A 13,337-nucleotide genomic window follows, 5' to 3' on the forward strand; every position below is an offset into this window, starting at 1 on the left:
CACAACAACCCTGGGAGGCAGGTTAGGTTGAGAGTGTGTGACTAGCCCAGGGTCACCCAACAAGCTTCCATGGCAGAGTGGGAATTTGAACACGAGTCTCTCAGAGCTGAGTCCGACACTCCAGTCACTACACCATGCTGTTGTCTTACTTGCACAGGCTGATAATTCTGCTCCATCTCTGTCTCAATACAATTGTGTAGAGATGTGGCAGAATTACCTGCCTCCACCTTTCACCAGAGGAGGCTGATTGAAGAGAGGCAATGTCAGAGGGGTAATGCAAGAAGGTACTTTGAGTTCACAGGGTGCCTTTTAATTAATATGTACATCTTGGCACACTCTTGGTTCTTTTGTAGAATGCTAGTGCCCTAGCATGTGGTTTGGTACTCGATGCTTAACTCATTCATTCCCAGAATAAATTCTTGGAACTATCCATTTTCAGAACTAGATTTCTCTGAAGCCACAATGTAGAACCTATCCAAAGATTAATCTAACTGGTACATTTTTATTCATGCACTTCCTGCAATGAGGTCAGCCCGCCCCCCACACGTGCACATTCATTTTATTGTCACAAGAACCCTGTGAGGTAAGTGAGGCTGAAAGAGCATGACTAGTCCAAGGTCACATAGTGCTTTCCCTGGCAGAGCCAGTGTTTGAATCTGAATCTCCCCCAGTTCCCATCCAACATCCAACCCGCCACTCCACACGGATTATCTAAAGATAAACGGCTTTGCTGATTTATATTTTTATTTCCTATTATAATGGTGGTGGTGGAAAGTACCCTCAAGACACAGCCAACTTATGGCAAACCTGTAGGGTTTTCAAGGGGAGAGATGAAGTGGTTTGCCATTGCCTGCCTCTATAGAGCAGCCCTGGGCTTCCTTGGTGGTCTCCCATCCAAGTACCAAACAGGGCTGACCATGTTTATCTCCCGAGATCTGACAAGATCAGGCCAGCCTGGACCATCCAAGTCAGGGTATTAATAAGTACAGTTTATTTATTGATGTAGACTGTGCTGTATGCAAAACTAACGTGTGTCTTCTTAGCTGAAAAAGAGTTGCATCTCTACACTTATTACTAGATGGTGAGGAGTTAGAAGAGGAAGAGCTGGAGGAGGCCAACATTCCCTACCTTCGCTTCAGGAAACTGCCTCAGCTCCTTCATTTCAGTACATCACTCGATTCCTTCTATGAGGATCAGGAGCAAGATGTCCGCGGAGAACTTTCTCTTGAGCATACAACCGGTGAGATAACTTTTTGAAAAGTGTTTTGGATTTTCAAAGCAAGCAGAGTAGTGGTGTATTTCCATGCAATGGAGGACCAGCTCCGATTAGAAGAACTGCTGAGGGGGTAGCCCTAGTGTTAGTCTCCAGGAACCAAAACAGCAGGCTAATGAATTTATTGTGGCAGAAGCCACAATAAGGTTGTAGCAATGGTTCAGTAGTAGAGCATCTGCTTGGCATGCCAAAGGTCCACAGTTCAATCCCCGGCATCCTCATTAAAAAGGATCGGATCGTAAGTGATATGAAAGGCCTCAGCATGAGATCATGGAGTGATGATGCCAGTCAGAGTAGACAGTACTGACCTTGGCAGACCAAGTCAGTATAAGGCAGCTTCTTGTGTTCACGTGTATATGAAGATGTAGGGAGGCTCTGGTTCATGAAAGCTTATGCCATAATAAAATAGTCTCGAAGATGACAAAAGAATTTTCTCTGGTGCTTATAAGACATAAGAACATAAGAGACGCCAATGTTGGATCAGGCCAAAGGCCCATCCCGTCCAACACTCTGTGTCACACAGTGGCCAGAAATACCAGTGCCATCAGGAGGTCCACCAGTGGGGTGGTAGACCTTTGGTGGTAGAGTGAAGGAGTTACTCAGATAGGAAGGAGACCTTTGGGAAGAGACTGAACTCAACAGAAACCTGGCGCTCACAAGGGAACAGGAGATACCAGCAATTTAAAAGGAGCATCTCTTCAAATCCTGGCGTGACAAATTAGAACAGGTTTGAATGATCAAAACAAATCCTACAAGGAAAGTTTGAAAGAGCTGGGTATTTTAGCCTGGAAAGAAGAAAGCTGGGTGGCGGCATTTTGATTGAAATTGCAAGAGCAGTTCAACAACAGAACCAGTTATGTTGGGTGTGGATTCTTTCTCTCCAGAAGCCTTCTGGCCAAAACTGACGTCATTTGTTGGAAGTGGTCTAGCTTTATATTTCCTGTGTTGAGTGGGATCTTGGGCTATAGATGTCCCATAAGGATCCTCTGTCCAACTCCAGAACTGTATGATTAAAACAGAAGTCACAGTCCAGTGAGCTAATGTGGTACAAACCGTAGTGGGTTCAGACTGTGGAACATCACTCTAAAGGTAATGCTGATCTACAGACTCTGTGGCTACACCCTGTAACGGCCATCTCACAGAGGCAGGTCCAAACTACTACTGATCCCAGCATTGCAGGCATCAGCGGTTTCACACTACTTTCCATTTGCTACTGGGATTGTATCTACTTATCTTGTCCCAACGAAGCTTGTCTCTGCCTTCAAAAACCCCCATCCTTGGGTTTTACTTGGCTACTGGTTTAGGACTGCTGAATGCAGTTGTTTGTAGTAAGAAAAAAACACAAATACAGTGTAAATATTGTGCGAACGCTGAACACTGAATCAAATTAAGCTGTGTGCTTTTTTCCCCATCCCAGTTTGCCTGGATAGCACATTTGGCAGTGACTGCAGCTTAAACTGTTCTGATTGTATGAATGGAGGAAAATGCAACAGCGAAAACAGCAGCTGTGACTGCCCACCTGGCTGGACTGGCATTATCTGTAATGAAAGTGAGTATTGTACACTTGGAGACATTCCCAAGGCTTTCAAGTGTTGTTGTTGTTGTTATTTTTTCAATGTAACTGTACTTCAAGTATTACTGAGGGTGACCTCTAGCTCTTGGAGTCTTTTGGTAGAAAAGTAGCACAATCCTGTACTTTTCCAATCATTGTGCATATGTTTAATGGCCAGCAAATGGTCATGCATGCAGTTCTTAGTGCTCTTGGGAGTGGACTTTGAAAAAAAAAAATGGAACCTCTCCAGTGGGGAGGGGCCATGGCTCAGTGGTAGAGTAACTTCTTGGCAAGCAGAACGTCCTGGGTTCAATCTCTGGCATCTCCAGTAGGTGATGTGAAAGACCTCTACCTAGGACCCTGGAGTCTGAGTAGACAATACTGCCCATTGGTCTGAGCCCGCTCGCGGGGTAGGGCGGGGTAAAAATACTTATAAATAAATAAATAAAAAAAAAAAAAAACCAGTAGAAGGTAACTTTATGTGTGAGAAAAATCATGAAAAGTAAGCCAGCAACTCCCAGGATGTGGGAGGGACAATAACTACTACAGATGTCAGTTATCCCTGAACTACTAGTTAAGGTGGAATGTGGAATGGTATGGTATAGCCTGATGTTGTCATATCTTGTTGGTATTGCATGGGAAACCACAAAGGAAGAATCTGCAGAGGAAGGCGATGATGGCAAGCCACCTCTGCTTCTCACCAAAAAAGGGGAGGGGTCATGGCTCAGTGGTAGAGCATCTGCTTGACATGCAGAAGGACGCTGGCATCTCCAGTCAAAAAGATTAGGTAGAAGATGATGTGACCCTGGAGAGCCACTGCCAGTCTGAGAAGACAGTATTGATTTTTGATGGGCCAATGGTCAGATTCAGTATAAGGCGGCTTCATGTGTGTTCATGGTCCCTTGCTCACTTTTCCCTTGGTTAGCTTGCCCATCAGCATGTAGTAACATTTATCACTGTTTCAACATGCTCCAGCAGTGCAATCATAAACATAGTTACACCCTTCCAAATTCAATGGAATCAGTGGGCTTAGAAGGCTGTGACTGTACTTAAGGTTGCATCTACCCATATTGTACTGTTGTTGTGCTGCATCAGTCATTCTCAACCGGGTTTTCCAGTGTGGTCAAGACCATCCTGTTGCAAAGGATTGCTACAGTTTAACAATGGCCCTGTCTCCAATGATGGGTTCATGCAGTCTAACATAGAACTCTCTCACACATGCGAAATAATGCTGTTTCAATCCACTTCACACAGCAAAATCCAGTTGCAAAGTGGATTGAAAGTGGAAGTGCGTTATTTAGTGTGTGTGACTGCAGATAGGCTTGCACAACACGACCCACCTTGCCAAGTGCAGCTCACCAGTGATGGATTAGGACATCAGAACTGGTGTTAGAACCTTCAGGTATCCAATAATGGCCCCAGCCTCAGGGAAACCCACTACTGCCTCAACAATCATGTTCTGAGAGCAGTTCCTGCCTTCCCTCTCTCTTTTGTCTGTGGCAAGGAACATAAGAAGAACATAAGAGATGCCAATGTTGGACCAGGCCAGTGACCCATCCAGTCCAACACTCTGTCACACAGTGGCCAAAAATACCAGGTGCCATCAGGAGGTCCACCAGTGGGGCCAGGACACTAGAAGCCCTCCCTTGGTTCTCCCCTGCAGGCTTGCCATTTCTTGGCCACCGTGGCGTGAGAGCAGCCTAGGCTGGCATCAGCTGCTTTCCCTCACCATTCATCTGGGTTCCTTTTGAGTGAGCCAAGTAGTGGTGGTCATAGGGACCTGATGTCCTGACGCAGAAGGCAAGCAAAGAAGAGAATGTAGTTGCTGCTACCAGCCACCCAGCCAGGGTTCTGTGGATCCGTCCCACTTCTTGTGTCTCAGGAAGGTGCCTTCTGCCAGGTGAAAGGACCACTGTTAGTCAAACGTATTTACAGCATCCAGCCCGCCCTCTTTATATCACATAGCTACATCAGCGTGATGCGTTGCAATCAACTACAGCGCGTGGTAGCAAGGAGACTAATGTTGTTGTTTGTGGAATCTGCTCCAGCACGGCGTCGCATGTGGGCTGTTTGTGTTAAACCGTTCCCTAATAGCTCCATCTCACTCCAGCACAATAGCAGAAACATAATTTCTCCTCATCCCCAATGCAGGGGGAAAGTAGGTTTGCCCATTCGTCTTCTACGCTTTCATTACAGCCTGCTCCGCTGGGACCTACGGGAAAGATTGTAGCAGCCTCTGCAAGTGTCAGAATGGAGGTTCCTGTGACCCTGCGACTGGGGAGTGTCGTTGCCCACCAGGAATTAATGGAGAGTTTTGTGAAGATGGTCAGAATTTTATTGTTTATCTTGGCATTTACAGCTGGCTTCCTTACGATTACTTGTGGTGTTGACCATTGTCTTTTTTAATTGGCATTGATGTGTAATATAAAGGCTCTGTCAGTATAAAATAGACATAATGACCCATTCTGGGGCTTAATGGGGTAATTTCTGTAAAAGAGAGGCTCTGGATGCCAGAGTTTAGGTAGCTGATTTCTTCTGATTCTTTTGTACAATGACTCCAATGCCTCCGAAGCAGAGTTCTGCCATCTATGGCTCTAGCATCAAATGTGGCTCAGTACAGATCCAAATGTGGCTCTTAAAAAGAAAGAAAATGAAATCTTTAAGGTATACTGGAGTGGTAGGTGGGATGCTAGAATAACCAGTATGGGAAGGGAACGGCAGGCAAAGATTTTATATTGGACTAAAGAGTTTCTTGGAGATGCTTTACAGAAAGGGAAATGAGAGAGGGGAACAGTTGCCAGGTATGAACCATGCACAGATTTATGACAGTGCACTACAACAATTGCTCAAGGTGCTCCTGTGAATATTTATTTATTGTGAGACCTTGTGTGTCACTTTCTAATAAAGGATTCACAGCAACCAGTGTTTGGGCAGCAGAACCTTTATGGATTATTCATCAAAATGTCAATATCAGTAATATTAAGTTGTATGACTTGTTGAATTCTTGCTGTGAATTTTGATGTAGTTTGGCTGTTTAATTATAAAAGGTTGGTGACTTCTGCTCTGAAGTGGGGCCTGGTTGGAAACAGAGCCAAAATTTCCCTGTTTCTGCGACACGGTTGAGAGTCCAACCCGAAACTAAAACAGAGGGAGCTAAACCTGCAACTGACATGCCATACGACAAAGAAGGTTGCAAGATCATGTATAATCCTAGCAAAACAATTATGCTTCAATAAATATGCTGGATTTAGATATAGATGTGTAAGTTTTAAAATGTACAAAAATAAACATATCATACAGACCAAAATAAAAACTATCTAGGATTTTTAAAAAATCATCTAGACCAAACACATCCTGGCAATACACATACCTTCCTGCCACAAATGAGCATTCTACTAATATTTTTAAAATAATAGAAAACAGTGCCTTTGTTCATATCAACCCTCTGTTTTCTTGTGTTGTCTTATTCCCCCCTCCATATCGGTCAGGTTGTCCCAAAGGACTTTATGGGAAGCACTGCAACAAGAAATGTCATTGTGCTCACAGTGGATATTGTCACAGACTGTATGGAGCTTGTTTGTGTGACCCTGGGTTGTACGGTCGCTTTTGTCATCTAAGTAAGTCCAATCATGTTGGCCAATATAAGGAAAGTATTTAATGTCTGAAAAATATAGTTTATGAGAAATTATGGCATTATTTCTAAGCTTGCAAATATTCCTTCCTTCCTTCCTTCCTTCCTTCCTTCCTTCCTTCCTTCCTTCCTTCCTTCCTTCCTCTGCCCCTTAATCACTTTCTTTGGGTTACACTGGAATTGTAGACCAGCATTGATTGATTTGCCCCCATTGCCTTGACTCTCTGTAATGGCACTGAGTCATAGCCACCTAGTAATAATGTTAAGAGTTTCCCCCTTTTTCTGACTGCAGCTTGTCCCAAATGGGTCTTTGGAGTAGGATGCTCAGAAGAATGCCGGTGCTTAAAAGAGAACACTTTGGATTGCAATCCCAGGAATGGTTCTTGCATCTGTAAACCAGGTTATGAGGGAAGCAAGTGTCAGAAAGGTACATTAACTTCCTGTTTGGTCATGCCCCGTTCTCCAAGCACGTTCTTATCCATCGTGCAATATTTGATTTCATTGCTGCTCTTCTTGCACTGTAATGTTGGACATCATCTTAAGGTTCTGATCCACTGAGTATGCCCAGGTTTGTGTGTATGCATGACCCTTTAAAAAAGTAGCTCCTACTTTGGAATGCATTGGGGCTACACTTTTCTCCCTTTCTCATAATACAAGAACTCATGGGCACTCAAATTAATGAGCAGTCAGGTTAGAACAGATAAAAGGAAGAACTTCTACATCCAAAGAGTAAATAACACGTGGAATTCACTGCTGCAAGCTACAAGTTTACACAGCTCCAAGAGGGGACTGGATAAACATATGGAGCAGAAATCCATCAGTGGCTATTAGCCACAATGTATAGATGGAACACTATGACGGGGGCAGTGATGTTCTATACTCTTGGTGCTTGGGGGGCAACAGTAGGAGGGCTTCTGGAGTTCTTGGCCCACTGATGGACCTCCTGAAGGTATCTGGGTTTTGGCCACTGTGTGACACAGAGTGTTGGACTTCATGGGCCATTGACCTGATCCAACATGGTTTCTCTTATGTTTTTATGTGTGTAGCTCTCTCCATTAAAACCTGATATCCTGCAGATTACCTGTTTGATTACAAAGGGCAGCAGAGGAGATGGTAATCAGCTCTCCCCTCATTCCAAAACAGCTAATTATCAGGATTTTGACTTTCAGCAAAGGAGCCTTCCAATCCAACTTGGGGGATCAGGGATGAGTACCACGGATGTATTACCTATCTGAAAATTCTGCTAGGGATCCCATTCTGTAGCCTGTTTCTACATGCATGTCACTGTTTGCTAAAGCCTAGTGGGCTCAACATTGGCAAGGGATCCCTTCTCAGGTGTCAAGACAAGGTGACACAAAGATGAGATGTGTGTGAACCTGGCTTGTTGCCTGAATGTGCCTCTCTTCTTCAGTGGAGAATACCTGGTTGCAAACTAACTCCAGGCACCCATTATATATGGTTGTGGAAAGTGTCCATCAATTCACAGCTGATTTATGGCAACCCCCATAGGATTTCGAAGAGAAGAGAGGAACAATGATGGTTTGCCATTGCCTGCCTCTACATAGCAATCTGGGACTTTCTCATTGGTTCCCATCCAATCATTAGCCAGGACCTAAACCCTATTTAGCTTCTGTGTTCTAATGAGTTGAGGCAACCTTGGGCCATTTAAGTTAGGGTACCCACGATATATGCAAATGCAGATATCTGGATTACCTAGAGTTAGTTCCCCATTCCCTCCATTGACACTGGCCTTCAAAACCAGGATTAGAATCCTAATTTGAGGGGGAGCTAACCCAGGTAGCACACATGCCTCCACCTGTACATTCCTCCACCTGTACCTGTAGGTAACTGCAGAAGCTTCTAATTGACATTTTCTGTGCAAGGAGGGAGGGAAGGGGTTTAATGTTAGCCTGTGGTGTCATCTGAATGTAGTCTCAGTTTCCAAATTATAAGAAACAAAAATACCAACAAAAGGCAGTGCTGCCCTTTGAAACAGGACATGTTGGGCATCTGGCACCCTTGGCCTTTTTGAGTTTGGACTAAGCTCAAAATGAGTTCCTGAGTATTTACAGTTGAGCCCCTCACTCCGAGGTCTAAACCTCAGTGCCATTGCAGGACCTAGAAGTGGAGGTGGTGGTAGTCAGTGCTGGCTCTGGAGTGGAACATCATTAAACATTGTGGGGGGGGGAAAGTCTGAAATTTCAAAACCTGGTCTTGGGTAGGACCAGGAAAACTTAAGCAGAATTCCCAGATCGCTTTCCAAAAATTAACATAACATCCGTGCTTTGCCAATTGTGTTTGTTTTTATGAAGCTAGGATTAGTTTCAGCTCAGGCTTCCTTGTTTGTTTTATAGTTCATGCACACCCTTTCAGTAATTGTTCGTGCTTCTGTGGAACAAGTCAATAGGGTTTATTTCGAAAGCTGTGGATTTAATTCGTTTTGCAGTGTCTACAGCAGGTCATTTCTATTGTCCTTTTATTTTTAAAAGCGTGTAGCTCCGGCAGGTTGAGTGTGAGTCACAGGCAGGGCCAAAGAGCACCATGGGATCCAAAGACTGGGCGGTTTGTTGCCCAGCATGTAAAATGCACACAAAAGCTTATACCCAGAGCAAAACTTTGTGGGTCTTCAAGGTGCCACTGGAGTTAAACTTTGTTCAGGAGTGGATTTGTCTAGTTTTAATGTGGGGGTGGGGAATAAAATGCTTTTATGTTACTTAAGCCCTGACCTGGATGGCCCAGAGGAGACCAATCCCATCAGATCTCAGAGCCTAAGTTGTGTTGGCTCTGGTTAGTACTTAGGAGGGAGCCCACCAAGGAAGTCCAAGGTTGCAACGCAGAGGCAGGCAAATGGCAACCCACCTCTGAACGTCTCTTGCCTTAAAAACCCTATGGGGTTGCCATAACAGATTCATTACTTATTAAAACATTTATATCCCGCATTTCTTTGTCGTTCAAGGTGAGTAACAATAACAGCTAAAAACGTTTTCAGTTTAAAAACCAAAACTAAAACAGCAACCCCCAAAGCCAGCTGTGACTTTGCTTTCCACCACCACTGCATTTCATCATGTCGGCTTGTTTCTATTGACTTGGAGAGCCAGTGTGGTGGTGTGGTTAACTGCGTGGACTCTAATCTGGGAGAACCGGGTTTGATTCCCCACTCCTCCACTTACATCTGGCTGGATGACCTTGGGCAAACCGTAGCTCTGATAAGAGCTGTTCTTGAAAAAGAGCAGTTTCTCAGAGCTCTCTCAGCCCCACCCACCTCACAGGGTGTCTGTTGTGGGGAGGGGAAGGGAAAGGAGTTTGTAAGCCGCTCTGAGACACCTTTGGGTACTGAAGGGCGGGGTATAAATCCAATCTCTTCTTCTTCTTTCTTGTCTCGTTTTTCTTGTTTTAGTTGTGTGTCACTTCGAGCAGAGCAAGACGGCATACAGGTGTTCTAAAAATGTACAAAATTAATAAATAATATTTGGATCTTAAACATTTTTTGTAACCCTCCATCAGTTGAGTATAAACGAATTGTTTTGTAAGTTCCCGGAAAACAACACACACAGATAAGTGCACAGGTGTGAAACCATCAAAATACCAGAATGCGTGGAAATGCTTCTCTGTGCTACTCCTACTCATAGTGACTGGTGTGGCTCCAGGGGTCATTGGTAAGGTGTGTGTTAGCTGTGAGGGGCATGGATTGCAGTAGTTGTGGGATACATTATTCTTTTCCCCCATTCCCTTCCATCACAGCGGATCATAAGGAGTGGCTCACGACCAGAGATGTTCTCTCCCTTTGTTTGAGTTAATACATCTAAGTGACAAGTGCTGTGTGTCTCTCTCTTTTCCAGCGTGTCCTCCTGGTTACCATGGAAAAAACTGCTTGCTGCAGTGCAGCTGCAATAGTGATGCTCCGTGTGACCCCATCACGGGTGAATGCATATGTCCCCCGGGCTGGATCGGCCGTGACTGCAAGCAGTGTAAGTCCAAGCCCCCCCACCCTGTCCCATTATCGGTACCAGTTCCTTCTGTCACATCCGACATAATCAAAATCCTAAAGAGCCGGCTCGGATGCTCCTTAGGCAATTAAACGTTCCCAGAATATATATACATTTCCCAACCTGCTAATCTTATTGCTTATGAAATTGTGTATTTATGGCTTTATGCAGCCCGGACGGCGATAATCCTTAATTATCTTAAGTCTACAATATGAAGGGTGATGGCTGGTGAAGCGGAGAGTCTCGATAGGCAAACTTTATTCCATCCCTGCACACTGGTTCTTCTGAGCCGCGTGGCCGGGCCCTTTTCGGTGCTCAGATTGACAGCCGGTTCCAGTCCACCCTGCTCCACCACCGATAATTTTCAAGGCAGCTTAGTTCAAAGCTAATTCCTGACGTTTGAGGGAAGGCTTGTCTCCACAAGTGAGTGCCTTTGGTTAGGATGACAGTTTCCTAAAGTTTGCATATGAATGTCAAATGAGACTCTGTTCTGCACACTTGCAAATGATTGACATCAGGACCTATGGAGAGACAAGATCATGCGCTGGCCCCTGGTATCACATCTACATGAGTCGCACAGCAGTGCCTGTGTCACAGAGCTGCCCCTTCATTAAGATATGCTTGTTCTAGCATCCTTTCATGACCTCTCTGCTTATCTCTCCTATTTGTTATCCCTCGCCCTACTTCCAAGGAGCTCTAGGTGGCATTGTTAAGGTTCTTCCATTTTCAATTTTTTTTCACAACAACCTGGAGAATAGCTGCATTGGGTTAAGAGATTATGAGAGCTATCCCAGTGAGCCAGCATGGTGCAGGGGTTAAGAGCAGCAGCCTCTAAATCTGGAGAACCTGGTTTGATTCCCCACTCCTCCACATGAAACCAGTCACAGTTATCTCAGAACTCTCTCAGCCCCACCTGCCTCACAAGGTGCCTGTTGTGGGGATAGGAAGGGAAGGTGATTGTCAGCTGCTTTGACACTCCTTAGTGCCTCAACGCTTCTTCTTCAATGTTAGTGAACTTAGAAGAGTGTAACTCTGCTTAGGGTTACACTACAATCTTCTTACTCTTCCAACAAAGACTGAGGTGATAAACATAGGCGTATAGGTGACTGTTCTCTCTCATGCGCTCCCTTCCCCACAGTTATGTTGGTGGTGGCATACGTCGCTACAGCAAGAACAGGAAGGAGAAAGAACCACTTTTCCTTGGTGTCCTCCTTCTCTCCCTTCCTAGTACCCTAAGTGCTAGGCATCTTGGAGAGGGAAAAACACTGTATTTCCCGGGATCACTGATGGTCGTGAACACTGACGTAACAAAGTTCAGGACTCTGGAGGAAAAACGGAAGGTACCAAGAAGAAGGATATGGAGATCTCCTTCCTTTTCTCCAGCCTCTGCCACCGCCGTCACCAGTGTGACGCTGGAGAAAGGGGGGACCTCCCTATCTTCTACAGGTTGTTACGGCGGCAGCAGTAGCTGCTACAAAATAATTGAGGGGAAATGAGAGGGAGGAGCTCTTCTGTGGCTCAGATGAAAGCCAGAGACCACCAGCATAAAGACCAGCAACAGGCTGTTCCAGCACACTGTAAAGGGGAGGCTACAAGAGAAGAGTGGCAGCCTTTTCCGGTATCAATGACATGGCTTGTATCCAACCGCTCCACTCAGCCAAGTAGGAAGCCTCCCTCCAGCCCATCCTTCAACAGAAGGGGCTTTTATGTCCGGGGAAGAGGCACTTCTGTTGGTGAAAGGCTGCTTAGACTGGAGAAAGGCTTCAGACTTGGCTAAGCAGAGTGCCACTGAGAGGCCAGTAATTTTCTGCACTGTGTTGTGTACCGTGCTGTACGAACACATGGAGAAAATTATTGCCCCACTTGCAGCTGATGGCCCTGTTTTGAACCGTACAAGAGCTGCTCGGCCAGCAATGTTTGCTGAGCCTATTGACCGACTACCCTGCCAGCCAAGGCACATGCAACCCCCTCTTCTCCATAGCACACAGCAACAACAAAAGGATTCGGAGCCGAATATTCACCTAATGCCACTCTCAGCTGCTCCCTCAGTGATTTCCAGTACACCCAAACCTACCTACCACTGTTTTCTTTTTTCTCCTTACAGTCTGTGCTGTAAAATGACAGCAAAATAAAAGTCGCTCCATTAGACGCTTCCTGCATAAAATGCATCATACTTTTATCTTCTTCTGCAGCTTGTGATTCTGGCTACTGGGGACAGCTTTGCAGAAACTCATGTGACTGCAAGAACAGTGCTAATAGCTGTGATGCTGTTACTGGGATTTGCATCTGTGAAGCAGGATACACTGGCAATCATTGTGAGCAAAGTAGGTCCATAATAATGTCAACGTCTGAAGGAGCATTCTTAGAACCCAAGAGGAGGGAAAAAATTTTCCTATTCTGTACACCTAGAAAAAGGCCCAGCTGGTACAGTTGTCATAACATGGAGAAGTCCAGTTTGGGAGATTTCAGATTTCACCCCCAGGACAAAACTTTGTTTTCAGATTTGGAGTAACTCGTTTGGCCGGTAGTCTTTGTTTTAGGGTAATCGAAATGCCTTCTTTCCTCTTCTATCCTCCCTGATAAACATTTGTGTTTCATTTCATGCCTTTATTATTTATAATATCATCCCCCTAGTACGCTATAAAACTCAGGGGATGAAACAGGAACACAGATGACTTGAGCAAGTTTGGTGGCATGCCCACGATGAAGCTGCAAGAACATCTTATAGGACGCTTATGAACTCCTATGAGGTGGCAGTGGAGGCTGCAGAGAGAGGATTCTACTCAGCCTCCCTTGTGTCTGCTAGCTCTCGCCCAGCACGACTTGCTCATTTGCCCCCACTGGTTTTTGAATGTTGTGGTTTCTAATAGCAGTAGAAAAAGTAAGAGTCCAGCA

General features: G+C 45.1%; 1 protein-coding gene across 1 annotated transcript in view; it reads left to right on the plus strand.

The window, feature by feature from the left end:
* The window catches only part of LOC107125965 (multiple epidermal growth factor-like domains protein 6), a 329,707-nt gene that overhangs the window by 238,183 nt on the left and 78,187 nt on the right, over nt 1-13,337 (plus strand). Inside the window, exons 12-17 of the mRNA XM_015429453.1 lie at nt 1,055-1,240; nt 2,691-2,822; nt 5,022-5,150; nt 6,314-6,442; nt 6,749-6,883; nt 10,296-10,424. Coding sequence (XP_015284939.1) covers nt 1,055-1,240; nt 2,691-2,822; nt 5,022-5,150; nt 6,314-6,442; nt 6,749-6,883; nt 10,296-10,424 — 840 coding nt within the window. The remainder of the gene's footprint in view (nt 1-1,054; nt 1,241-2,690; nt 2,823-5,021; nt 5,151-6,313; nt 6,443-6,748; nt 6,884-10,295; nt 10,425-13,337) is intronic.

This window comes from Gekko japonicus, unplaced genomic scaffold (genome assembly GCF_001447785.1).
Source record: "Gekko japonicus isolate JY-2015 unplaced genomic scaffold, Gekko_japonicus_V1.1 scaffold193, whole genome shotgun sequence".
NCBI lineage: Eukaryota > Metazoa > Chordata > Lepidosauria > Squamata > Gekkonidae > Gekko > Gekko japonicus.